Source organism: Lissotriton helveticus, chromosome 12, assembly GCF_964261635.1.
Source record: "Lissotriton helveticus chromosome 12, aLisHel1.1, whole genome shotgun sequence".
NCBI lineage: Eukaryota > Metazoa > Chordata > Amphibia > Caudata > Salamandridae > Lissotriton > Lissotriton helveticus.
In genome coordinates this window covers 170752979-170779238 of record NC_136073.1, presented here as the reverse complement: position 1 = coordinate 170779238, position 26260 = coordinate 170752979, and the positions used below count along the sequence as shown (strand labels likewise).

Here is a 26260-nt window from a genome sequence, read left to right as displayed (position 1 = left end):
AATTGTTTCTAAGAACAATTTCCCACATAAACATCTGGTATGGCCTAACAATCGCAACAGTTGTGCTGACTGAATGCATGGGTGGATGACCCTGTTGGGGCTTTTCATATCTATGTAAGTGGTTTCTCTAGGAATACAGCTGTAGTCTACTTCCCTTTTATGACGTGGGCTCTTGCTGTTTGGCTGTTAGCTAACTAATATAAAGCGTATTCTACAGTGTTGTTGTCAAATTGACCAACTACATATAGTATTCTTCACCTAGTCTTTAATTGGGGGAAATCAGGAAGCCAACCTTCATCACCCAAGTAGGAACTGTGAGGATAAAGACTTCTAAGAAGTGGATTGCAAAGAACAAAGAAAGCGAAAGGATGACCTACGTAACTTCCGGTCTGGACTTTTTAACTGTTGCTATACCATTAATAGAAACGCTAACGTTTCAAACCTTTCTTTTTTTACTTCAATACTTGCACCCTTGTTGCCTCTCTTGTACCCACAAATGGATACATTGGCACCTTAACAAAAGTATTATCCAGAACATCACCCTCTCAACACAATCTAGAGAATCTACTTGTGTACATGAGTGCTTTAAAGTAGTTATAAGGTACCACTTTTTGTAGAGTGCCAAACGACAATTATCAGACAGCCGGATCACATTTTTGCAGTCTTTTCTCTGTTTGATCACCCCCTGGATCGCCAGAGATTTGATGGTCTCTGGTTAAGCGATCCTCCGCGAAGCCTGCTGCATGCAGTGGAATCAGAAAAGAAAAAAGGCTAAAAAGAAAAGCTATAGTAGAGAAAGGAAAGGGTCACTGAACATTCATTTCCAAAGGTTGGCATTTCCAGATTGAATCGTTTGATGGCATTTTGATCCTAAATTTGCAATGTTTATATTTTGTTTTTCAGTCAAACGAGTAGTACCACATATATGGATCTACTGAGATGGAGCAAGGAGTCGCTTTTTCACTTATCTAATGCTGGGTAGTGCTCCAGTATCACCACATACTAAGATATAATAACGGGGAAGAGAGCTAGACAAAGATAGAGTCTAACAGCATGTAAAGAAGGTTCTTCTATCTGATAATCCTGAATTGCAGCTTTTGAGTCACAGCTACAAAGTCAAAGGACATCCTGGTTAGTTCCATTTTCAGGAGCTTCTTGAACTGAATGAGGTCAGGTTCTGCCTGAGGTTTAGGGCCTAAGTCATTCTACTGTCTACGACCTTGAAAGACATCTTCACCCCAGTTAATTGTGGTTAATTTGGAAGGAGTGCATCTCTTTTAAGGTAGTGTTAGTCACTCCTCCCCAGTCTTTTGGCTTTTATTACAAGAATAATATGGCCCACAGTTTAATAGGCTGATTAAAGGACAAAGATTACGAGTGTGGTTTGCTTGTCTTTACCCAGGGTGGTTTGGCACCCCTCGCCAATATCTACCAGAGTGAGTTAAGTACCTCTTTTTAACCTGAAACCCAACTCATGCGTTGTTGCTTTTTCACATCCCTTCCCAGAATTTTGCTGGATTCAGGTAGCTTTGGGAGCACCTGGTAATTCACGATGTCTGCTATCAGATTCGGTGGAGTTATGAATGCATGTTTGAGAGTGTTCAGGGTCGCATCCTCTGCGCGAGGGAAGCACTGACCACATTTGTGATATCAGCTGCAAGAGCTCAAAAGAAGCGCTAATGCAGGCTGCCTTGCAATGTGTTTTGGTGTCTTAAAGTCTTTGGTTATTTTAGAGCAAGCCTCCTCACATCCTTGGCTTCAGTGGCATATAAATGAGAAGATTGCAAGTACACATGAGGATGGGGGACGGTGAAACAATGATGGGTCAGGCTTAGTCCTACCACATTAGTGGACTGTTGACTAGCAGAATAATAGAAGATCCTCGCTTTGCTGATAGATTGAGAGGGGCTATTTTTTATGCTGCTTGAGTTGGTAGGTACCCTGAATATATTAATTGTTCTTTTGTTTGATTAGGGGGCTCACTTACATGGTTAGTGTTTGAGGATATTTCTTCTCGATGGAGTGCCCTATGCGAGCCCCCTTATCACAGGTCGGCATCAGCTTGGTCAGTGGAAGGTACGGAGTTCTGCATCTTAAGGGTAGAAGATTTCTTAGTGCGTCTGAAGAGGTTGGGTTTAGTAGTTTAGATCTTCATGGGCTGTAGATTTTGTGACATTGTTTACGATGATTAGGATTATGGTTTGAGCCAAGGCCTCCATATTGATGGATTTGATGCTAAATTTGATGTTCAGGGTAAAGCTTCGGGCCTGCATTTGCATAGACCAGTGTGTGTTGATTGATGAAAGTGGGTGGTGTGTTTAATGTCTTATGCAGAAATTTAATCTGTATCCACTCTTCTCTTACCCACATTCCCAAACCCACATTAGTTTGGGTAAGACTGATCTTTTTCTCTTCGCAAGCTTTTAAGATAATTCTGATAGATTAGCTGAGAGACATTATTTTTTTTGCCCACTACTTTGCAACTCACTGTTCATGCTCTGCCCTTTCTATTGCTCCCACGTCTGCTGCAACCAAAGTCATATTACCTACTAACGTTAACCTTTTGTTTATAAAGTATTTCAGCTTTGCATATTGACACACAGAAAGACAGTGGCCAAAAGTTTTTCAATTAAATCTTTGACACCCGCTTAGTGAGTTAAAACCCCAGAGTTTCCAGCTTTTCTGTCACTGACAAGACCAGTTTTTTAGCCATATTCTATATGTTAGGCTGCTATGAAAGCTGTCGGTGTAATTGTCTTAGGACAGCAAATAATTAGTTTATACAAAATGCTTGCAGTTCACTGAAAAAGTTGGAGGTGACCGCAGCAATGAATGCCCCCTTCACGAAGTGTGCTTTATGACAGACTTCTGGGTGGTCGCAGATGGACGTTCTGTGGGTTCAGGTAAGAGTTAGTTAAGCTACTAAAATGGAGCAGGTCATTTTGCTGTAGGAAGTTCTTCTTAATCCCTCCCAAAAGGTAAACAACCGTTACAACGCAACTTTTACAACAGACTACTTTTACAACGCAACTTTTACAACGCAGGATCCATTACAACGAAGTACCATTACAACGCATTTTTTTACATCGCAGATACCTTTACAACGCATGCCATTACAACGTAAGTATTGGTAAGTATATAATTATAGTAAAAATGTTATAGGTTTGGGTTTTTGGGTAAAGGGGTATTTTTAGGGTTCAGGGCTAGGTTTGTGTTTTTGGGTAAAGGGGTATTTTTAGGGTTCAGGGCTAGGTTTGGGTTTTTGGGTAAAAGGGTATTTTTAGGGTTCAGGGCTAGGTTTGGGTTTTTGGGTAAAGGGGTATTTTTAGGGTTCAGGGCTAGGTTTGGGTTTTTGGGTAAAGGGGTATTTTTAGGGTTCAGGGCTAGGTTTGGGTTTTTGGGTAAAAGTGTATTTTTAGGGTTCAGGGCTAGGTTTGGGTTTTTGGGTAAAAGTGTATTTTTAGGGTTCAGGGCTAGGTTTGAGTTTTTGGGTAAAGGGGTATTTTTAGGGTTCAGGGCTAGGTTTGGGTTTTTGGGTAAAGGGGTATTTTTAGGGTTCAGGGCTAGGTTTGGGTTTTTGGGTAAAGGGGTATTTTTAGGGTTCAGGGCTAGGTTTGGGTTTTTGGGTAAAAGGGTATTTTTAGGGTTCAGGGCTAGGTTTGGGTTTTTGAGTAAAAGGGTATTTTTAGGGTTCAGGGCTAAGTTTGGGTTTTTGGGTACAGGGGTATTTTAAGGGTTCAGGGCTAGGTTTGGGTAAAGGGGTATTTTTAGGGTTCAGGGCTAGGTTTGGGTTTTTGGGTAAAGGGGTATTTTTAGGGTTCAGGGCTAGGTTTGGGTTTTAAAAAAAATTAAATTAAAATTAAATTAAATTAAATTAAATTAAATTAAATTATATTAAATGTAATAACTTACATTTAAAAAAATATTATATACTTACCAATACTTACGTTGTAATGGTATGCGTTGTAAAGGTATTTGCGTTGTAAAAAAATGCGTTGTAATGGTATTTCGTTGTAATGGATCCTGCGTTGTAAAAATTGCGTTGTAAAGGTATGCGTGCTAAAAGTATGCGTGGTAACGTCATACATCCCTTCCAAAAGGTGTGCGCTTTTGTTTTTCTAAAAAATGAGCAAGCGCTACATCATTTCCTGTGGTGGACTGATGTTTTCAGGCTGGATGGGATCACAAAGTCTTTTGTGTGTTAAATGAAGTACATACAGACACACAATGCTGTTTCCATATACAGTATGACATTGTCTATATACATGCCTTCTGCCTCCATCAGGACTGCCATGAGCTACTATAAACTCTGGAGCTACATGAAAGCCATACTACCCTTGTCTAGACTCTCTGCATTCCAGAGAAGAATCCTACCATGCGCCTCGAACAAGGCATATCGAGATGGATGATTGGGTATGGATGCACGGGTTGTGCAGACGTGCATAATGTCTGAAGCACTGGTTATCTCATCCATGCTGAAACAATGTGGATCAGCAACAAGCCAGTTTTAGAGACACATAGCCGTGCTGTGTCTGCTATGTCATATCCATCAAATTGGCTGCTTTTCGCCATGCTGGGGCACCACCTGATGTATTTGTCGCAATTGCAGAGGCGCTAACTGCACGTGATTTTGGTTATAACGTGTTGCTTCAGTGATTTTTGAGGTCTCCAATGGATGACATCCTTCATTACTGAATATATTTCACGTTTCACAAGTTCGCCCAACAGCATGTTCACATTAAATGGATGTTTACGTAATGCACCTGCAATCCTGGAATAAATTCTGATATTCTGAGCCAAGAATGTCTGTGTAGAACTTTGCCCTTTCTATAAGACAGCCACAGCCCCTTCTTGCTTTCCAACTGTCTGGAACTTTATTAGCCATGACTTTTTGTGCTTGACAAGGGTATTGGCTGTTTTTAAGGTGGGAGAGGCTGAGCTGTGGATATTCCTTCTTGGGCTCTTAATTTCCCTCTTATTGAAGCAGCAGTAGAGAGAGAGAGTTTAAAGATCTTCTTTATGCATTGGACACAATTATAGCCTTATATCACGCCTTAGCAGGCTATACCGGTCATTAAAGGCCTGCTACAGCGTTAAAGGCGTGAGCCGAAGGCTTACATTCTGCGAGTCCTGAACCATATTGAAGACTTTTCGGTGTAAATTTCCATTTTGTACCAGGTTTTGGTGCCAGCGGTTTGGTATCAGGCGGTGCACGACAATAGCTCATTGCTGGCTAAATGAAATTGACAACATTACAAAGCTGATGCGATTGAAGGCATAAGGCGATCAAAAGACCCTATAAAGAAGTTATTATTTATTGAAGCAGTAGCTGAAACAATGCAATGTGTTGCTGTTGCTCCCTTTATAAATACGATACGCAAACAATTGATGGACGGAATGCTGAATAAGTCATACATTCGGATTCATCCCTTTATAAATAGGACAAAACTCATCAAGCAGAACATGTCTGATTGTGGAATATGAATTGGAGAGCTCTATATTTGTTTGACAAATTCAATATGTTCCGCATTTCATTGACAAAGCAGCACTCAAAGAGACACTGCTTTAAAACTGTCAAGGTATTCTGAACTTTTTAACACTGAAGCCAAAAATTTTTGCATTGACTGTGAAAATATTTCTACCCACAACTTGCCACTATGCCTTTTTTCAGGGGTGAAACCCCTATAACAGGGCTGTAGGGAGTCTGTGCATTTCATCTCTGAGATTGCTTCTGCAACCTGTGAATTACGATCTTCCAATAAATGCCAAACACCTGAGAAACCGCACACATTTTCTTTAAAAATACTGTATTAGCTGAGGCTATATTTTATGTCCATGTCAAAGATGGCTGCCCAGGCTGCATTGCCTCTGAAGTATTAGACTCACCCTTGTACTTGACAATCCTAAGTGAGAATTTTTATTTCCTAGCTCAGCATCTAAAACTTATTATGTCTGTATCTCGGAAAAAGTCCTTTAGGATGAAGCCTGAATCACGCTGTGCCTTTACGGTGCCAGCAATAGTACAAACACGTCTTTAGTACGCATTCGTTCAGCAAACAAGTCGTAAGAACCACTTGCTTTTGGGGGATACATTAGTGCAACGATGTTGGATTTAAAGTCCAACACCTTCCCTACTGTTGCGCAGACTGAAGTTTGTAAGGTAAGTAAAATGATTCCAAAATCCAGCGCCCCTAAGGCAAGTCGTTATAACAACTTGCATGCTGAACGAAGGCGTGCTAAAGAGGCATTCGTACTAATAACAGGTTCAGAAGGCATGCGTGCTGAACGCAAGTGGAATACCGTCATACAATCCTGTATCTCTTCTCAAGGTCTTCTGCCTTCATATAAACTGTGCCTCTGTGGCGCTATCTATGTTTCTCTCATAAGTAGTTTATTTTTATTTTTTATGGCAAAATGTCCATAACTTGGCCATGTAATGGAGGGTGCAAACAGCTTTAGCTGCTTATCTGCTCTGAGGGGGAATATTTGAAGTTTGCATAGCGATATTGCGTTTTGCTTAATAAATAAGTTCAGACTTCAAGTACGATTTTTTTTAACACACTCATAGGAAAGAATATTCACTGTCAGTGCACACAATATGGTGTGCAGATAATAAACACAAGCCTGACATGTGTTTGGGTTTCCTCTTCACAGCTTATCCTAGCGAGTCTCTGAGATATGCTGCATGATTAAGGAAAAAGAGACAAGGCTGGCATCCAAAAAGAAAGATCTGGCACCATCATTCTTACCACACTCGCTTCCAGGAGGTGGGAAACAGATGGGCCTGTCAGCCCTGCAGACAGCATACTTGCAAATAGTGCTTGATTTGTAAACGAATGAGAGTTGGTGCCCAGAGCTCTGCACAGAAGCCAGAGGCTGGTGCAATTAAATGTCTGTGCGGGAATCCACCTTATGCCTGGTAAACCCAATACCAGACACTCCCTGCACCTTTATATCACTCTTTGCTTTCTCCCTTTGTGATGGTTGTCCTGTATATCTCTTCCTCTGTGTCTCAGCTTCCTTTTTCCTCTGTTGCTATCAGTAATTGTCTGATGCAGAAAAATAAGTGCCAGTCCCCACAAAGAGTGGCTATGGCCACCACTGGAAACCTCTGGCTCAAAATTAGCACTGCTTGCAGGGTACACTAAGCCTGTCTTTTTGGAAAACATGTGATAAAATAAGCTACTGCAGAGCAGAGATGTAAAAAAAAAAAAAGAGAGAGTGCTTGTTTACCTGCGAAAGGTATATAGTCAGGCAGAGCTTGCATTTGTGATGGAAAGTGTGGCCATACTGCATCTTGGTCAATTCACAGAGAAATTGCGTTTCACAAAATGGCGCCTAAGCGCCTGCTTAGAAGTGTGACCTCTGGCGCATATAGCCCAACTGTTCTTTAAAGTTCGTAAGTAGGGTTTAAATCCAGGTCATTAAGGCAGCCATCATCAGTGTATCCTGTCGGCTGAACCGCCTCCACTTCGACGAGAACCTTTAAAGTGAGGATTTTTTACACCGCAAATGCTGAAATGTGTAGCATAAACTGTTCTCAACTCTGATGCTTTCGAAGTCAACAAAGCATGTCTCCAGTGCTCCCGGTTCATGCTCCTCTCTTTCGACTTCAACAGTGATTTTTTTATTAGAAAAGGTTGCAGCCAATGTTGAATCTGAAAGTGCTGAAAGTTTTGTCAATTTCTTCCGTGGATAGGGTCAACAAATGTTCAGCTTTAGGTAGGTCTAAGAAGAGCCTGAGGCACATTGATGGGAGTGAGACAGACTCACTGCTGGACTCATTTTACTCTGTATTTAGGTAAGTGGCCATTAGGCACATTAGCCTGATTCCAGAATCGCCAAGGAAGAGTCAATTTCAGGCTTGTGCGTATCAAGCCGGTTCTTGAGATCCTTGGCAATGACAAATCCCCTCTGGGGTACGTATACCATTACTTCCTCATCTGTCTTCCTCATTCCCGTCCTTACTAATGAAGCTTTTAGATGCAACAACGAGGAGGACTACGATTCAGAGTAATGAAGATTACTGGTAAATAATCTGAGCATTCTGTGCTTCAAGCCCTTTAATGTGCCAAAATGGTTTCCTTTTACCTTTAGAGTATTGATTGGGAACCTATCCTAAGCGTTGACTTGCTCGCCATGATCTCATGACAAACAGTGGGTTCTCAAGATGAGAACAATACTGATAGGTGTGCTCTCACAACTTGAGAGGTGTGATCTCTTTGGCCCAACACCTTGGCATAGTCAGAAAAGGGAAAAGAAATCTCAATACATCACTAGACGGGAAACCAAAATCAGCTCTCCTAAAAAGGTCAAAACCAGCCACAACATGGCAGGGGCCTGTGACGAAAATGGGTCCATGGGGTGTGGTCATATCGCGACAAAGTAACCTGCTCTGAAAGCAGCTCCCGAGCCTGCAGGCCACTAGCAAAGTGCCAGAGTGGCAAAAAGTCCAGGTTAGTTATTGGGTTTGTGTGGAGCACTTGTTTGTTTGTTTGATTAGTCCACTGGTGCAGTTATTAATAAGGGTAGTCACTCCTTGGTTAAATAATTAATTATGGTGGGTTTGTAGACCCAACTAATCACGCACTGTTCAATTGATGCTTCCGCACTTAACTTTAATTTGTTGATTTATTCAAAATACTCCATTTTTTACTTCTTATTCTTTGTTTTATTCAATGTTCAGTCTGTTATCAAATATTGAAATCATAATCTTCATCAACTGTGATTTTAGAAGTGCAAACAAAATTTACATGAAATCAATTATATTTTGATGTAACTGTTTAACATTTTTCATGATCACAAAGATTTTATGAAGCCCAATGCATTTCGGCACCTGATTAGTGCCTTCATCAGGGGCAAACCTGAGAAAATAAACAAATGAAATAATATAAATATCCATATCTGTTAGACCACATGGGAGCTTATGTATGTACTTATGATCGTGTTTTCATGCCTGATTGTGTTGACCTCTATGCCAATTATAGCCTCTAATGTGCCACGAGTGCAGTTAATTATCTGTGAACACAAGTATGGAAAAACGACATTGTAACTGTCTTATTGCGTAATAAATCACAACCTTATGATCACCGTACCCTCGTAAAAAACGTGGTCTCAGCCTACCTTACTCGGATTCAAATGTAAAGACACTGTAAAAGCAAAATATATGTTTTTTAGACGAACGTCTCTGCGTTAATGTGTTTCAGTCATAACACATCATAAAATAAATGTCATACCTTGTCTGTTTGTCGTCTCGCTAACCTGCAACAATACCGAAAAAGATATATCAACACGCTGCATTCTGACAGCTCTGGTCGATTAATCACTACCTTAATACTCACTACCTTAATACGAACTACTACTGCCCGTACCTTGTATTTTCGTTCGTAGTACTTTCAAGAAGTAATCACCGTTTCGCTCCAAACAACGCCGATTTTTGCTCCACTCTAGCTAGCGTGCAAACTATAAACACTCATCTTGGTGTTTACCAAAAATAAACAACGGACTCAGTCACTCGAGTACACTGTTTTGCGGGCGCCATCTTAAAGCGGTGATCATGAAAAATGTTAAACAGTTACATCAAAATATAATTGATTTCATGTAAATTTTGTTTGCACTTCTAAAATCACAGTTGATGAAGATTATGATTTCAATATTTGATAACAGACTGAACATTGAATAAAACAAAGAATAAGAAGTAAAAAATTGAGTATTTTGAATAAATCAACAAATTAAAGTTAAGTGCGGAAGCATCAAGTGAACAGTGCGTGATTAGTTGGGTCTACAAACCCACCATAATTAAAAAGTCCAGGTTACCGCTGATCACAAAATCAAATACAATTGTACAGCCTGTATATGCCCTCAATGCAAGTGATGTCTCTGGGGCCAATTCACAACAGCATTATGTGTACTTGATGTGGTACTACAGGAGTAATGCCACACATACTCATACACGCCTTTGTGAACTAGACCCAAACGTCCAACTTCCTATAAGTAGAACTGCAAGGAAGACGCAGACTTTTCTGTTTGTACTAATTGTATATGAATGTTCTCTGAATACTCAATTTTTAGACGTTTAGGGCCAGTTTACAAAGGCACTTAAGAGTAATTGACGCAGTATTACTGACGTGCTAATTCACATACTTACTCATTGAGGCCTTTGTGAATTGGCCCCCTGCTCTCTCCTTTTGTGATGCTCTGTTGTTGCAAAGTTAGCTCCAAAGTATTTTCAGCTGAAGATCTCTTGACTGTGTGGAATGGTGAACTAAGAAACATGAGGATGCTTTTGAATCAGAGGGTGTTCTGGTGTTAAGATCAATGACACAGGGGACATTGGTAGTTTTTGCAGAACTTTTTGGCCTGTTCTCCACCAAGCCACTAGATGTCAAGAGGGTGAAAAAGTATGTCAATCAGCCAAGAAAGTGTGCAGAACTGTGGATAATGCTGAAAACCTCCACAGACACTCTAAGGAGATCCCCTGATGACTGTAAAAACACATAGCCTGACAGTACTATCAAGAGTTGAGCATAGGAAGTTTTTTTGGAGACCGTGAAGTGCTGAGAAGACATACACTAGCAGGTAGCAGAGACAATAAGGAGCCTGCAGTGCCAGAGACAGATAATATGCATTAGTGCTACATGCAGAGTACTATCCCACGAGGCTGATGTTTGGGCACAGACACACCGTGTGTAGTGTGCCATGCCAGGATGCACCTGTATCAGTGTGATTTAATGTTTACGTCAGCAGATGTGTACAAGTATGTCAATCACAGAGCAAGCACACTGCCAGTCAGTGTCATGCCCCCAAAGCATAGAGGTCTGCCAGCCTTCCTTTATGATGCATCCCTTGCACTCCACAGGCCCCTCTTGCACTTTCTGTACAGCACCCTTGTCCCTGTACTCACTTGTATAGCGTCCCCTCCCCCGCACGCCTACTACAATGCAGCACTTTGTCCTCTTGCACCCATATCTCCCCGCCTCTGACATCTCGCTCTTCTGTACTTCTTTCTCCAGCATTGCACTGACACTCCTCTGTCCTGATCCCTCGCTCCCCACTCTGCTATAAAGAACTCTTCTCCCCAACACTCCTGTCGAATAATCTTCTCTCTGGCACTTGTCTCTCCTGCCCTCTGGTATGCAGCTCTCTGTTTGCACGACTCTGTCCTGCACTGCTCTGCTATGCATTCCTCTGCCCTGCTCTGCACTTCTCTATCTTGCACAGCTCTGCCATGCACTCCTCTACCCCGCTCTACCCTGCACTGCTCTACCCTGCACTGCTCTACCCTGCACTCCTCAGCCATGTACTTCTCTTTCCAGCACTGTTCTATCACCCATCAGTCACTCTCTCACCTGTGCTGCACTGATCTAGTTCTCACCAGTCATTCTCTCACATGCACTGCACTGATCTAGCTCTCACCAGTAATTCTCACCTATGTTGCACTGCTCTACCACTCACCAGTCATTCTCTCACCTGTGCTGCACTGATCTAACACTCACCAGTCATTCTTTCAATTGCGCTGAACTGCTCCATCACTCTCCAGTCATACACTCACCAGCGCTGCACTGCTCTACCTACCACTCATAAGTCATTCCCTCACCTGCGCTGCTCTATCATTCACCAGTCATTCTCTCACCTGTGTTGCACTAACCTATCACTCACCAGTCATTATTTCACCTGTGCTGCACTGACCTATCCACCACTCACCAGTCATTCTCTCACCTGTGCTGCACTGCTCTATGTATTGCTCGAGTCACACCTGTGCAACACTGCTCTATCACTCACCAGTCATTCTCTCATGAGTGCTACACTGCTCTATTTATCTGTCGTTCATTATCAATGCCCTTCCCTGTGCTGCACTGCTCTACCTATCACTCACCAGCCATTCTCTCACAAGTGCTGCACAGCTGTATCACTCACTTGCCAAGCACTCACCTGTGCTGCAGTGCTCTATCACTCACCAGTCACTCTCTCATAAGTGCTGTACTGCTGTATCCATCACTCACTAGTCATGCACTCACCTGTGCTGCAGTGCTCTATCGCTCACCTGTCATTCTCTCACAAGTACTGCACTGTTCTATCACTCACCTGTCAGCACTCACCCGTGCTGCAGTGCTCGATCTGTACTGCACTATTTTTCCTGTACTCTGGCAAGTTTTCCCCACCTGCTTCTGTGCTCCTTTACATGCACCTGCCCACTGGGCCTCTCCTCTTCAGTCTCTGATTCCTTCTTTATTACCAGCCTATAGCTCACACCTCTCCTCTCTCTACAGGGCCTCTGCTTTCCTTCCATGCCTTCGATAACCTCTGGACCATCTCAATATGGGACAGAGCTGTACAGATGGCTATGATGATGCGATGAGTTATGCACAAGCGGTGACATGAGATGCAAGGCATGGGCCTGCCAGGCAGGTGTTGGCGGTGTTTACCTGTCATGTTCAGAAGTTTGGGGAGGAACCGGTTCCAGAAGGTGCACATCTGCACGCGCAGGCCGCTGTGGATTTGGACGGGCTTGGTGTTGAGTTCAATGAACTGCTGGTCACTCAGGTTGTACAAGGGCCACCTCGTCTCATGGTCGTTCACCTCATTGGGGTTCCTATAGGAGGGTAAAGCAAGTGGGTAATCACAGGATTGGTCCATGCCATAATATTCTATCTCCATCCCAATCTCCCTTCCCTTAGCTTGTCCCCTCTACCTTGAACTCCCACTTCCAAACATTTACACCTTTAGAAATGCAGCATCTCCTGCCATCAATAGACCTGTCTTGTGCCCCACCTTCATCATGCACCATCATACCACCCCGCCTACCCGACACCAGTGTCCTTTCGGTTTCATATCTGTACTTCTAAAGCACTCTATTGCCTGCAGGTGCCCTTGTGCAAGCCAGGCTATTCACAATAGGCTGAGAAGAAAAAGTTATGTACCTTTGGTAACATATTTTACAACATATTCACCACCGTATGAATGCTCTTAAGGCACCAGGCTGGATCCAGGAAATCCTTTTCCCTAACAATAACAGCCCAATACCACCAGGTGGCGCTATGCAACTCCACTCATAGCCTTGTCTGCACCATATGTGGTGACTTCAATACATATGGAGCGGCGACCGAAACAATTGCACCAATTCCTGTTTTTCCAAAGCTTTATGGATGTGGGACCAAGTCGTTTACACTAGTGTGAGAACAGGAATGTTTTCAGTGTCCTACAAACAGGGAAGATGTCAGCCAGGAACTGCAGTTTTATCTGAATAGAATTCCAGGGATAGGAACACAATTTGTCTCTTTGCCTTGCTCTCTTACTTGGAGGTTGACCAAGGAGCATTTTCCCCCTGCTATAATTGGATCTGTCAAGGAGTACACACACAACTTCTTTTTGTTTCAATATATTTAGATTCTGTTGCATGTACTGCCCGATGAACAATGCAGAATCTTTTAAGAGCAGCTTTTCTTTTTGCATAATTATGGATTTTCGGCGTTTGCCATATAATCCACCATCTGCTGCATAATCGCCAATTTGCTCCAAAAAATGACGTTGCAATCTCAAACAGATTAAACTTTACTAAAAACATGGCACCATGTATTCACGTGCAGTGGAAGGCCCTGTGCAAAGGTTAACTGGTTATCTTTCAGTTGCTTTTTTCAGAATTTGGTTGTTAAACTGGTGCTAATTATGTGAAATCTTTGCCCAGACAGTAAAATGACAAAATAATGAAGCAATACTATCAAAATATTTGTCAAATTATAAAGCATAATTTGCGTTTTCTTGCCGCATAACTTAGTCAATTTAGCTGCATAATGTGGTGCTCCCCTGCCGCATAATTTCAATGGCTCTATTTTTTTTGCATTCACCAACCAGCAGCCTCTGTAATGGGGCCATTTGGGATTTTACAGGATCATGCTTCCTTAAGTCTAGTAAGAGTCTTGCTGCCATCTTAGAAATAATCTAAATTCTACCTTTCCGCCACATGGTTGGCAAAAATGGTGAACATTTCCAATCTGAGCAACACAAATGCCTGATTAAACATTTTTTTTGGCTTCTTGCTTCAGGAAAGGATGCATTTTCCTCAAAGATTTTATTAGCAGAAAGCAGGAGACAGTGACTTTGTGTGCAGAATATACTGGTACCGGTATTGTGTCTAATTCAGAAGTAAATGTCTTGTTAAACCAAGTCTTAGGAAGTTTTCCAACAATCATTTGGCCAAGACTGAAAGGACCTTTTGAAAATCAGAGGAAGCCGGGCCAGTAGAATTGACAAATCATACAAGAATCTGGGTTTTGTCAGAGTAAGTAAACATTGAAGGCAGAATATTGTATAATGGCAGCTAACAGTGCTGCATATGTGGTGAAGTGCATAGAGATCAGTGCAGATGCCTGGGGGTGTGGGGCATGTAGTGTTGCTGCCAGTGGGGTGTACCACTGCAGCACACGCCCCCTCCCACTGTCCATGCATATGTCGCCCCTCAGGCGTAAAGGGGCTTTGGTATAGCCCTTACGTGAGCGTGAACGTGAGCCTGTTAATAAAGAGCCCGGCAACCCTGGGCGTGGTCAGTTAGCGACTAACCACAAACGTAGCACGTGTGTCCAGCGTCCCTTTATTCCAAGGCCCTAGGCCAGCCCGAGACCAGGACACCACATTGGCGACGAGCGGTGGTCTCATCAGCCCCCACCGCGTGCTTAACACCTGCGCGCCCTGTCATCGGCGCCCCGCTGCCCTGCAGCCCAACGAGCGGCCCCGCTCGCGACACCACACCCAGTGCCCGGGTTCATCTGCCCCGGCCGCGCCACTCGGACTCACCCTGTCCGCCCAGCAGTGGAAGCAGCCCGCCTGCACATCGACGGCAGCCTGCGCGGCCCTCCGGCGATCCTACCTGGCTCCCGCCTGCCTCCGGAGCCTTCCAGCAGTCGCCTCCCTCGACGTGACCGGCGTGTCACTAGCAGGTACATGCGACAGTGTGCCCATCGGCCCCAGCGGCCCCTGCACCTCGGCCTTCGCCCCCGGGATTAGCCGGCCCAGCGCGACCTCCCCAGCAGTCCCGCGCATGCGCGGAAGGCACCCGGCTACACGTTCCCGACGGCGCTGTGTTTCCACACGCATCTCGCGTGTCATCGGCCCCGCGGACCCTGCCATATCTCATGCTTCTAGCGGGTCAGCGCCAGGGAGCAGATACAAAGTGCTGTCCTCGTCCTACAGGGGTGGAGAGGCCACAATTGCCCCCCTGCCTGCAGGAAGCACCCAGCCGCCCCACAGACTCCTGATCTACACTCCAAAGTGTCGTGGAAGCCACACAGCCTCCTTCCCTGCCTACTAAGAGTGCCCGGACGTCCCGCAGTGCCCTGTTTCGGCCACCATGGCCAATGTACCTCCCCTGGAGCCCTTCTCCGTCACAGGGACACCTCCCTCGCAGGCTACGCGATGGCGCAAATGGATTGAACGCTTGGAGAACTACTTTATCGCAGCTGACATTGCAGTAGCGCGGCGTCGCGCCATGCTGCTACACCTAGGGGGAGAGGCTATTCATGATATCTCCAAGGACATCACTGAGGGAGACCCGCCGCACACCTACGCCACCCTGCGAGACGCCATCACGAGATACTTCGAGCCTTTCACTAGCGCGGACTATGAACGTTTCCTGCTCCGTCAAGCCCGCCAGCTCCCTGAAGAGTCAGTTGATGTATTCTACGCGCGTTTGAAGAAGCTAGCCAGCACGTGCAGACTCCCGGACGCGGATGACGAAATTCGCGCCCAATTCATACAGGGGTGTTCATCTCTAAAGCTGAGAGAGAGAGTGCTGGAAACGGACGCCATGCCCATGCGCGACATCCTCGCTTTAGGACGCTCTAAAGAGCTCTCCAAGGCTCGAGCAGCCCACATGGAGCCAGGCCCAGCAGTCAAAGTCAAGACTGAACCAGTGTGCGCAGTCAAGTCACAACGTCCAGACAACCGGACGAGGCCTCAGAAGAAGGACCAACCTCATCGGCCCCAGTCCTCCCGCGACCGATCATGCATTTGGTGCGGAGGTGCCGCCCCACACAAAGGCGCCTGCCCAGCCCAAGGTAAAATCTGCAGCGCATGTGGGAAGGCCAACCACTTTGCCAGCGTCTGTTTGTCATCGCAGCGAAAGAAGCAAAGCGGCCCGCCCAGGAAGGCGCGACAGGTAGCGCCACTACCGAACACATCTAACAGCAGTGACATGGACGACGACGAGGAAGACGCCGCGTCAGTCCACGTGGTACGCATGCTCAACACCCTGGCGGCCACGTCGTCAAACGAACCGATGTGCACCGTCCATGTCCACAGCTAAGCAGTCAGAGCCCTCATCGACACCGGCGCGACGATAAACCTAATGGCAGCCAGTGTGTACCAGTGCCTGGAGGATGCCCCCATGCTTCACCCCACCAGAGTGCAAGTATTCGCCTACGGGACCCGGCGCCCATTGCGCCTATGCGGTGTATTCCGAACAACCGTGTCTCACAACTCCACGCAGCTGCAGACAAAGATCTATGTATCCCAAGAAGGATCAGGGTTCCTCCTCGGCTGCAAGACCGCACGTGAACTTGGGCTCATTCATTTTGCCCTAACAGTACAAGTTCAAGGTCTAGATCACCTGGTCGCAGACCACTCCTCATTGTTCGAAGGCATTGGATGTCTACGAGGCCCTCCCGTCCGACTCCATATCGACCAGTCAGTGGCCCCCGTAGCCCTCCGACACAGGCGGATTGCGTTCCACCTCCGACCCAAAGTGGAAGCTGAACTTAAGATGCTAGAGCAAGCTGGAATCATCGAGCGGGTGACTGGACCCACCCCGTGGGTATCCCCCATTGTCGTAGCCAAGAAGCCGAAGCAACCTGACGCAGTGAGGATATGCGTGGATATGCGCCTCCCCAACCTGGCCATCAAAAGAGAACGTCATCTGACTCCCACCATCGATGACATCATCGGGGAGCTCGCAGGATCCAAATGGTTCTCCAAGATGGATCTGCGGTCGGGGTACCATCAAATCCCGCTGCACCCGGACTCGCGCCCAATCACGACCTTCTCCACACACGCCGGCCTGTGGAGGTACACGAGGCTCAACTTCGGCATCTCAAGCGCCGCCGAGGTGTTTCAGAATATCATCCACACCGTCCTCCAAGGCCTCGACGGAGTTCTGAACGTGAGCGACGACATCCTGGTGCATGCCCCGACTCTGGAGGAACACCTCAGACGGCTCCAAGCTGTGTTCAACCGCCTACAAGAGAGAGGGCTGACGCTCCACAAGGCCAAATGCGAGTTCCTGCGCAAGGACATAAGCTTTTTCGGATACAAGTTCTCTGACCAGGGAGTGGGACCTGACCCAGACAAAGTAAGAGACATCCACAACGCGCCGGCGCCCACCTCCATAACGGCAGTCCGCAGTTTCCTGGGCATGGTAACATACTGCGGGCGCTTCATAAAGGACCTGTCCGACCTGACAGGACCACTCCGCGACCTCACTAAGTCAAACGCCACCTGGAAATGGGGCCCGGAGCATCAAGAGTCCTTCAAGAACACGAAAGCAGCCTTGTCAGCCGACACGACACTGGCGTACTTCAACCCACGGAACGAGTCGCAACTGCTAGTGGATGCCAGCCCCACCGGTCTAGGTGCCGTCCTGTCACAACGGCAGTCATGTGGAGAATGGGCCCCCGTGGCATACGCCAGCCGTACCCTCACACCTACGGAACAGCGCTACTCTCAGATTGAGCGGGAGGCCATTGCCATTCTGTGGGGGTGCCGCCATTTCCACATCTACCTCTATGGCCACCTCTTCTCAGTCATCACCGACCACAAACCCCTCATACCGCTTTTCCAAGGCTCTTCCTCCCGCCCACCCCCGAGGATAGAAAAATGGGTGTTGCAGCTGCAAGAGTTCCAGTTCTCTGTGGAATATCGGCCCGGCACACGCAATCCTGCCGATTACCTGTCCAGACACGCCCGCCCCGTCACGGACGCGGAAGCCGCCGAGGCAGCGGCCACTGAGGAGTACGTTCGGCTAGTCATCGAGAGGTCAAAGCCACGTCCCATGTCCCTAGAAGAAGTTTCCAGAGCCACCAAGGACGATGACTGCCTCCAGATTGCGATCCAGGCCGTCGAGTGCGGAGACTGGAAGGCGCTCCAGAGCCCCGCGTCCTTTCGCACCTCTGACGCCCAAGCCATCCTGAAAGCCCTGTACCTGATCCGACATGAGCTGTCAGTCTCCACAGAAGGATGTCTCCTGAGAGGCCCCCGCCTGGTACTGCCCAGCAGCCTGACCCACCAAGCCGCCTTACTGGCACACGGATCGCACCAAGGGATCGTCAAATCCAAGAGTAGGCTCCGGAGCAAGGTGTGGTTCCCCGGGCTAGACAGAGCAGTCGAAGAAGTGGTCCATAGGTGTCCAGTGTGTCTTGCAACAAGTCTTCCCAATCCTCCGGCGCCCGTGGCAACCGAAGAAGGCCCCACATCCCCGTGGGTACGGGTGAGTGCAGACTTCGGCAGCCTCCCTGGGGGCAAGTACATGCTAGTTGTGGTGGACGATTTCTCCCGCTATCCGGAAGTAGAAATCATATCGTCAACAGCAGCCTCAGAGGTGATACCAAAATTTGAGAAGATAATTGCCACCCACGGGCTCATGAAGGAAGTCCGTACAGACAACGGCCCGCCATTCAATGGCAACGAATTCACAGACTATCTCCAGAGCCAGAACGTGAAGCACAGACGAATCACGCCAAGATGGCCTCAAGCCAATGGAGAGGTCGAGAGACTAATGAGAACACTGAATAAAACAATACAAATTGCAATTGCTGACGGCCAGTGCCTGGAGTTAGCCATCTACCAATTCCTCCGTGAATACCGCCTGACCCCTCATTGCACCACAGGAGTCTCCCCGAGCCGACTCTCATTCAATCGAGTCATGGCAGACACCATCCCACATCACCCAGCATGAAGAGCCACCCCCAGCTACAGGAGAAGGCCGGAGCCAAGTAAGATACAGCCTGCGTCCGTGTCCAAAGCCTTCCCAGAGGTATCGTGACTTTGTGGCACAATGCTGGCGTTGAGCTGATCGAGATGGCTGACCCCGCCGAGATAAAAGTAAGACTGTTCTTTTTGTTTGATCTTTGAAATGTTATGTTGGCCACTACTTGAGCAGAGACTGATCCAGAGACTTTGAGTGGACTTTGTTTGCGCTCCGCAACCAACCCTCACAGCATGGTTTGCTGACCTCATAGACTATTGAACTTTGGTGTGTTGTTTTCCTGTTCTGTTTATTTCATCCCTAGGTAAAGGAGGAATGTAGTGTTGCTGCCAGTGGGGTGTACCACTGCAGCACACGCCCCCTCCCACTGTCCATGCATATGTCGCCCCTCAGGCGTAAAGGGGCTTTGGTATAGCCCTTACGTGAGCGTGAACGTGAGCCTGCTAATAAAGAGCCCGGCAACCCTGGGCGTGGTCAGTTAGCGACTAACCACAAACGTAGCACGTGTGTCCAGCGTCCCTTTATTCCAAGGCCCTAGGCCAGCCCGAGACCAGGACACCACAGGGCACATTGCCGGGCTTGAAGCGCCAGTTGGGATGGGAAGTGGCACACTATCTGGTACCAAGACAGGACTGTACCCACCCTTGAAGATAAGTGGTAATGCTCGTAGAATCAAGCCTTGCCATTAGTGTGTACCATGTATATCGATCCCAGGATACCAATGTAGCACAATATGGAGGACTAAATATAAAAAAAAATATTGACAGGCAAGTAATTCTGGATTTTCTATTGCTACCCATACATATATATATATACATATGCAGTACATACATCTTCAAGTCACATAGATGTGGAGTTAGCCCTGAATATTTACATTTTTAAGTCAGAGTGTATGGATTCCTCAATGATTGAATTTTAACTTTTTGGCCTGCTAACTCATATACCAAGGAGCTGCAGGGAAGGCGTGTCTATATAATACCTGCTTAAGAGAAAGAACAGAATGAAACCCGGATTGCACCCAGGTATGCACATGTTCTGTTGTTACATTAGGGTTGTCACCAAGTTGCTGCCAAAAATCGACCAAAATAGATTAGAATGTATCTGTAGATCGCGGAATTCATGTTCTGTAGTGATATCAGGGCTGTGTTTCGGCTAGAAATCAGAAAAAATAGATGCATGCCAGCTGTCTGAAATTAAATGCAGAAAAAACAGAGGTCATGGTGTTTGGGAAACAGCCTTCAATCTGGTCCTCCGCATGGCGGCCTTGTGAACTGGTCGCTATTCCGCTCCTTAAATCGAAAGTGAAAATAATGGGCATCATTTTTGATGCGCAGTGATCATTTGAAAGTCAGATCATGGCCACGGTGGACATTTGTTTCAGAGTGCTGAGGCTATTGAGGAAGATTATAGGGCTTATACGGGACAGTTACAAAGATGGTTATACAAGCTCTCTTGGTGTCCGAGCTTGAATATTGAAATCTGCTCTATTTGGGGGTCTCCAAAAACAGACCTGGAATGCATCAAAGAGTACAAAATGCAGCAGCCCGATCTTACTAAGAATTACGAAATGGCTTACCATTAGTCTGGGTCTGGCTGAACTACAGTGGCTCCCCATTAAGCCTAGAGTCTCTTTTAAAGCACTCTGCTTTGCTCATTGGATACTGAATCAGGGGGTTCCTAGCTACCTTTTTCCACTGTTTATGGGACATCTCAGATCCTGAGAGGCAGCTCTGGCAGTTATCCCAAGAGTCCCCAATTCGATTGGGGTGCAGCTTTTTTAGACTACAGGCAGCCAAGCTGTAGATTTCAATACCACTGTACCTGAGACTCGAACCTTCAGAGGCGAGGTTCCGCAAAAACCTCAAGACCTGGCGCTTTAGGCAGAGGTAGTAGAACGAGTGAGCCTTAACCGTTTCTGACTCTATCTGACCGCTAAATGGTGCTATTGCATAGAGTGGGGACACTATTTGGAGTAACCAGTTACTCTACAAATCCTTTAAATAAATAAATAGATGGAGATTTATCTGTGAATCCAGGTATTCATGTATTCAATTGCAATATAAGGGTTGTCTGAGAGTTGTGGCTAGGAATTGGCTAAAATGGATTGGGATTTTGCCCAGACTCATTTGGAGGATGCTATCTATAGATCAGTTGGTTTTGGCATCTTCACTCTGAAATGATTCGTCAAAGGAATTGGTTTAGGATTAGGAACTTTATAGGTCTAGTAGCATCATACAACATATTATTAATAATGTCAACAGAATCAAAACAATGATTTTAACTTCGAGTGTTCTGGTTTATCAGCCCAATCATTAAACTTTCCTAAGAGCAGACATTGAGCACTATATATCAGTAAGATGATAGAAAGCGTGATATCCAACACTTCTTGTGGCAAGCACTACGAAGTCTTCAAACCCTTCATTGGCCCACAGGTCCATTAAGGGCAAATTTGTAGCTTTAACCACCATACCTATACCTTTCTTCACTTTTCACAACAATACTGATATCTCAAAGGAAATGCCTCATTCTGTTCCTCATTCCAACCTCATTGGCACCTCCAGGGTGAATGCTTCTAACTTTATCCCTATCCAACCCATCACCTAGAGCTCCTGAATTCATCATGTACTTACCCAGTTCTGGCAAAGTTGGCCCAGTAGCGCATTATTTTCCGACTCAGCATCTCCTCTTCTTCCGTGTAGTTAAGCGTCCTATCCAGTGGCAGTCCAAACACAAACTCGATCTCATAGCCATGAAGCACACCCATCCACTTGGGCCACATTAGATTAGATGCTTGGTGAGAAAACAGATATGTGTACACTTTGTTGCCGTGCTCCACATACTTGGATGCTGTTTGTACCACAGGGCATATGACATTATGGTCTCCTACAAGATCGTCCATGGCTTTGCGGTTCTTTAAGCCGTTGTTCTCGTCTGTCCAGTCTGTATACTGGAGGACAACAGCTTCATTAGCAATTTCATTCGCTTGGGGGACGCTCATTTTAACACCTCCTAAAAAGTCCTCTCGTGAGATGAGGCTGTCATTGTCTTTGCTGAAGCCTGGAGCACCGTACACAAGGAAGTAGGAACCCTCATTCGAATTTACACCCACCAGGATATCCGTCTCCTTGAAGTTGCCCAAGTTCAGCATGGATTCTGCAGGTTCAGGAAGGAAATCCCCGTCCACAACTGGGACGAATGCAAAACGGAAGACGCTTGGCTGAGGTAGGACAGACCACTCTTCATCGATGAGCTCTTGGGGGTGCTTGGTCCTCAGGCAGTTCACTAGGTCAGTGTCATTGTTCCTCTCACACCCAACCAGCTTGGCTAGCAGTTTGGTTCTCCGACGAATTTCAGTCGGAGTGAGAGTTGCCCAAGGGGCAGTAGGTCCCCCGCTCTGCAAGATTGCCCGTTGGAACAAAGACCTGCTGTTAAGTGAAAGAAGGTGCATTCCCACAGATGCTGCCCCTGCACTCTCTCCGAAAATGGTGATTGATTTTGGGTTTCCTCCAAAAAACTGGATATTGTTTTGAACCCACTGCATGGCCATCCGCTGGTCAATCAGCCCGACGTTCCCAGGTGCATCATGGCTTCCTGGAAGGGCCAGAAAGCCCAACGGTCCAACACGGTAGTTCATTGACACCACCACCACCTTTTCCGTAAAGCTGAGGTATTTTGGATCGTACACATCTAATGACGTGGTGCCACTGTAGTAGCCACCGCCATAAATCCAGACCATCACAGTTGCATTCTTAGGTCTAGGAGAGGGTACCCAGACATTAAGGTACAGACAGTCCTCACTCAGGTTCCTGTTAGGATTCCACATTTCAGCACCAGAAAACCCCGGAAATAGGTTGTCAACATACTGATAGCATGCGTTGGAATATTCCGTGGCATCCAGTATCCCATTCCATGGCTTCTTCGGCTCAGCCGGACGGAATCTCATCTTACCAATAGGTGGTTCAGCGAAAGGGATCCCCAGAAAGACCGAAAGGTGGCCATTAAGAAGTGGAACTCTGGCACCTCTCAATCTGCCAGATCTGGTGCTGACCACGAGCTCGCTGTCGGTCTGTGCCGCAACCAGGGTGGAAGAGATGACTAGCAGACAGAGCCCAAGCAGAGGGAAGGAGTCGTTTACGGAGGCCACCATTGCTGCTCGCCTGTGGATTACCTGAAATGTAAAGTGAGAATAGAAGTTAGGGGTGAAGTGGAAGAAAAAACTAACTACACCTCGAAAAACAAGGAACAACAAAGAAAAAAGAAAAAAACCAAAAACAGGAAGCAAAAAATATTAATTTTGTTTTTTCAGCAAAAGGATGAAAGAGTATCAGAATAAAACACAAGGTGAAAATTCACCATTACACTTACATCTTACTCCACAAACAGCAGAACAACATGACAACAACCCTAAGCTGAATTTGCATGTGACTAATCGAAAGGCAGGGCTAAGCGTATGGTGCCACTAGATTAGATGAGAGAAGTTTTTCCATGCCTGCATTTACCCTCTTATGGTTTGGCAGCTGGTCTCTGCAAGCTCACAAGAACCAAGAACTCAGGCCAGTTTCACAGAAGGGACAGTTTGAGAACATTCTAATTTCAACCTATATAATAAGAATTGGCTTCCAGCAGAGTGCAACTGCTAGTCTGTGAGGGCTGCGAGAGTGCCTCTAGTAGTGTGTGACTGCCAGTCTGTGTCAGCTGTGAGGGTGCCGTCAGCCGTGTAGGACTGCATCTTATTTAGGGGTGTGAGTGCTGTCGATAGTGAGCGAAGGCTCGTGTGTGAAGGATGAGAGTCCTTCTGAAAGTATGCGACTTCTACTGTGAAGGGTGTGAGAGTGCTGTCAATAGCGGAAGATGATAGGGTAAGACTGCTGCTGTTAGTGTGTTACTGGTTCTCTGTAGGTGAGTGACATTGCTTCTGGCTATGTTTTTCTACTAGTTAGCGAGACGGGAGAGAGCCTTCAGTGTTTAGGGTGTTTCGCTTTTCCACCATAAGGGCTTTGAAAGTTGCCATGTTCTGGTTGAGGCCATGGCAGAAGGCATGCTGGGTACTTATTTAAAGATGGACGACACTTACCCATGAAATAATGCAGTAGAGACCATTTGTAAGTGGAGCCGTCTTCCTCCGCTTGTGAGCCTTAATAGCATTCTTTGACTAAGGAGGCTTGCCAAAGACCGGGGGCTTGGGAGGTGCAATAATAACCCAACCTCACCATTTATTTACTTTCGAGGTTCCTTTCTTAGTGACCACTGGCACATTGCCCCACTCACTGACCCACAAATCATGCACACAAGCAGTTGTGTTTACTAGCATCTCTCAGGGGAGGAGCAGTGAGGAGAAATATATTTATTTCTCCTTGTTGCTTCCTCTTCCAAAGTGTGCAGCAACACTTAGAAAGAGGAGAATACCTACGAGGATTGTTTTTTGTGCAGGGTGGTGCCCCTTTCTGGACAAAAACAATACTGCCTGCAAAACAGGCACCCTTGCAAGGGGAACATCCTTTACAACGCAACTGTTACAACGAAGTGCCTTTACGCCGCAACCATTACAACGCAAATTTTACAACGACTTGCGCTGGGGGGCGCTCTAGGATAAGAAATAGTTTCCAACACCTTCCCTACTATCCACGGGGACTGGAGTTGGAATAGTAAATTAAACTATTCACTATCCAGAGCACCCCAACGCAAGTTGTTGTAAAAGTTGCGTTGTAAAACTTGCGTCGTAAAGGCATGCGTTGTAATAGCATGCGTTGTAACGTCATACATCCCCCTTGCACCATACTGCAAGGGGGCCTGCATTGGTGCTAGGTGGCACATTGTGAGCCAGAGCAGGGAAAGGACAGGAATGCGCTTCATCATGTTTAATACTTCGCATTCCGGCCCTTTCCCTTTATTCAGTGCAGCCAGGTGGCTTTGTGAGCTGCGTGAAATAATGATAAATCAGCCCCAAATATATAATCACAAATATACACAATGAAAACCGGGCCTCTTTTGCCGCTCCACAACTAGAGATCTATGTGAGAAGATCTGTTAGTTTTGACACAACGTAAAGTCCATTTCTATGGTGTTTTGCGTGCGGTTTAGAATGTAAAACCCCCTTGTATTGTATTTGTCACAGATGAACCATGGAAAACCCCTCCTACTGTATTTGATGCAGGGTCTGTGCTAATATGCCTATCAGTTACTAGCCACTGTACTATGCCAGGAGCCGGCTTATATTGCTGCTGCCCTATCCAATGCCCATAAAGAAGATCAACATTCTAGCAAGCCAATATGCCTCTTTCTAAACTGTTTGTTGTCATTACATCGGCTCTGGTAGATGGCTAAAGCTGTCTCTAGCCAGACGCAAAAAGCAGCAGCAATACCACCCTATGGCTGAGGAACAAATATGAGCATAAACTTCGTGTCCTGCACAAGAGTCCCTTACAAAACAAGAAAGTGGCACAGGTACAACAGCAAGAACATCCACCTAAATATGTTCTGCAATACGTGCAATGCCATACAAGCAAACAAGCAACAAATGACAACAATCTAACCCCAAACTGAGTAAAAGACACAACTAAAACCACCCAAGTGGAGGAACATTCAAGAACCTAATGTGTTATCCAGTAAACTAGGCACCTGCCAACCAGAAAGTGACATAGATGGAGCAAAGGAAATTGCAAAGACCCAAAACTGTACAAAAGGTACTTAGAAAATCGCCCAGTCACCTAAGGATTAAATTAGGTCACATTTACCCCAAGCCGTAAAAATCCCCAACACGACTACCTCGGCGGAGGAGGGAAAATCACTTGCACAATGGTGTAGTAAACTATGCTGGCCCCAAACAGCCCTAAAAAACTGAAAATTCATACAAGAAGTTAAAGAACAAATGTTAACATACTGAGCCCAAAACTAAAAAGAAGAGAGCAGCACGCCCACCAGAGCAGAGGAGGACCAACCACCTGCACAATGGTGATGTACAAACCAGAAAGTGGCTAAGGAGAAAGTGAGATTGTGCTAAGCCAAGTTGTATATAAGAACCCTGTACACACTAAAGCATCTAGGGAAAAAATGAAATCATGCTGACCCAAAACTAAACAAAGGCACCATCAAACCACTTGGGCACAGAAGGAACAATCAACAGATTAAGGGGTCATAATGCACCGTGGGCAACTACAAGGTATAAAGTGGTTGAAGAAACAAATAGTATTCTAATACCCTAAACTATTAAAAGATAGTCTCTTTCATTTTTTGCAACACCACGGACTAAGGACCACGGACCTCTGCTGTACCCTGCCTGCTAGCCGCTGC

The 26260-nt window shown here is 46.0% G+C and overlaps 1 protein-coding gene across 6 annotated transcripts in view; it reads right to left on the bottom strand.

Moving 5' to 3' along the window:
• ACHE (acetylcholinesterase (Yt blood group)) overlaps positions 1–26260 on the bottom strand; it is a 401526-nt gene that overhangs the window by 35300 nt on the left and 339966 nt on the right. For 5 of the 6 annotated variants that reach the window (XM_078670035.1, XM_078670032.1, XM_078670036.1 and 2 more), the window contains 2 exons: positions 21601–23138; positions 12426–12592 (listed from right to left, as the gene is read on the bottom strand). In XM_078670035.1, the coding sequence (XP_078526161.1) occupies positions 12426–12592; positions 21601–23117 (1684 nt within the window). In that variant the 5' untranslated portion in view covers positions 23118–23138. Of the gene's footprint in view, positions 1–8783; positions 8865–9123; positions 9150–9236; positions 9262–12425; positions 12593–21600; positions 23139–26260 lie in introns of those variants that run through there. The other variant, XM_078670037.1, reaches the window with a different exon arrangement.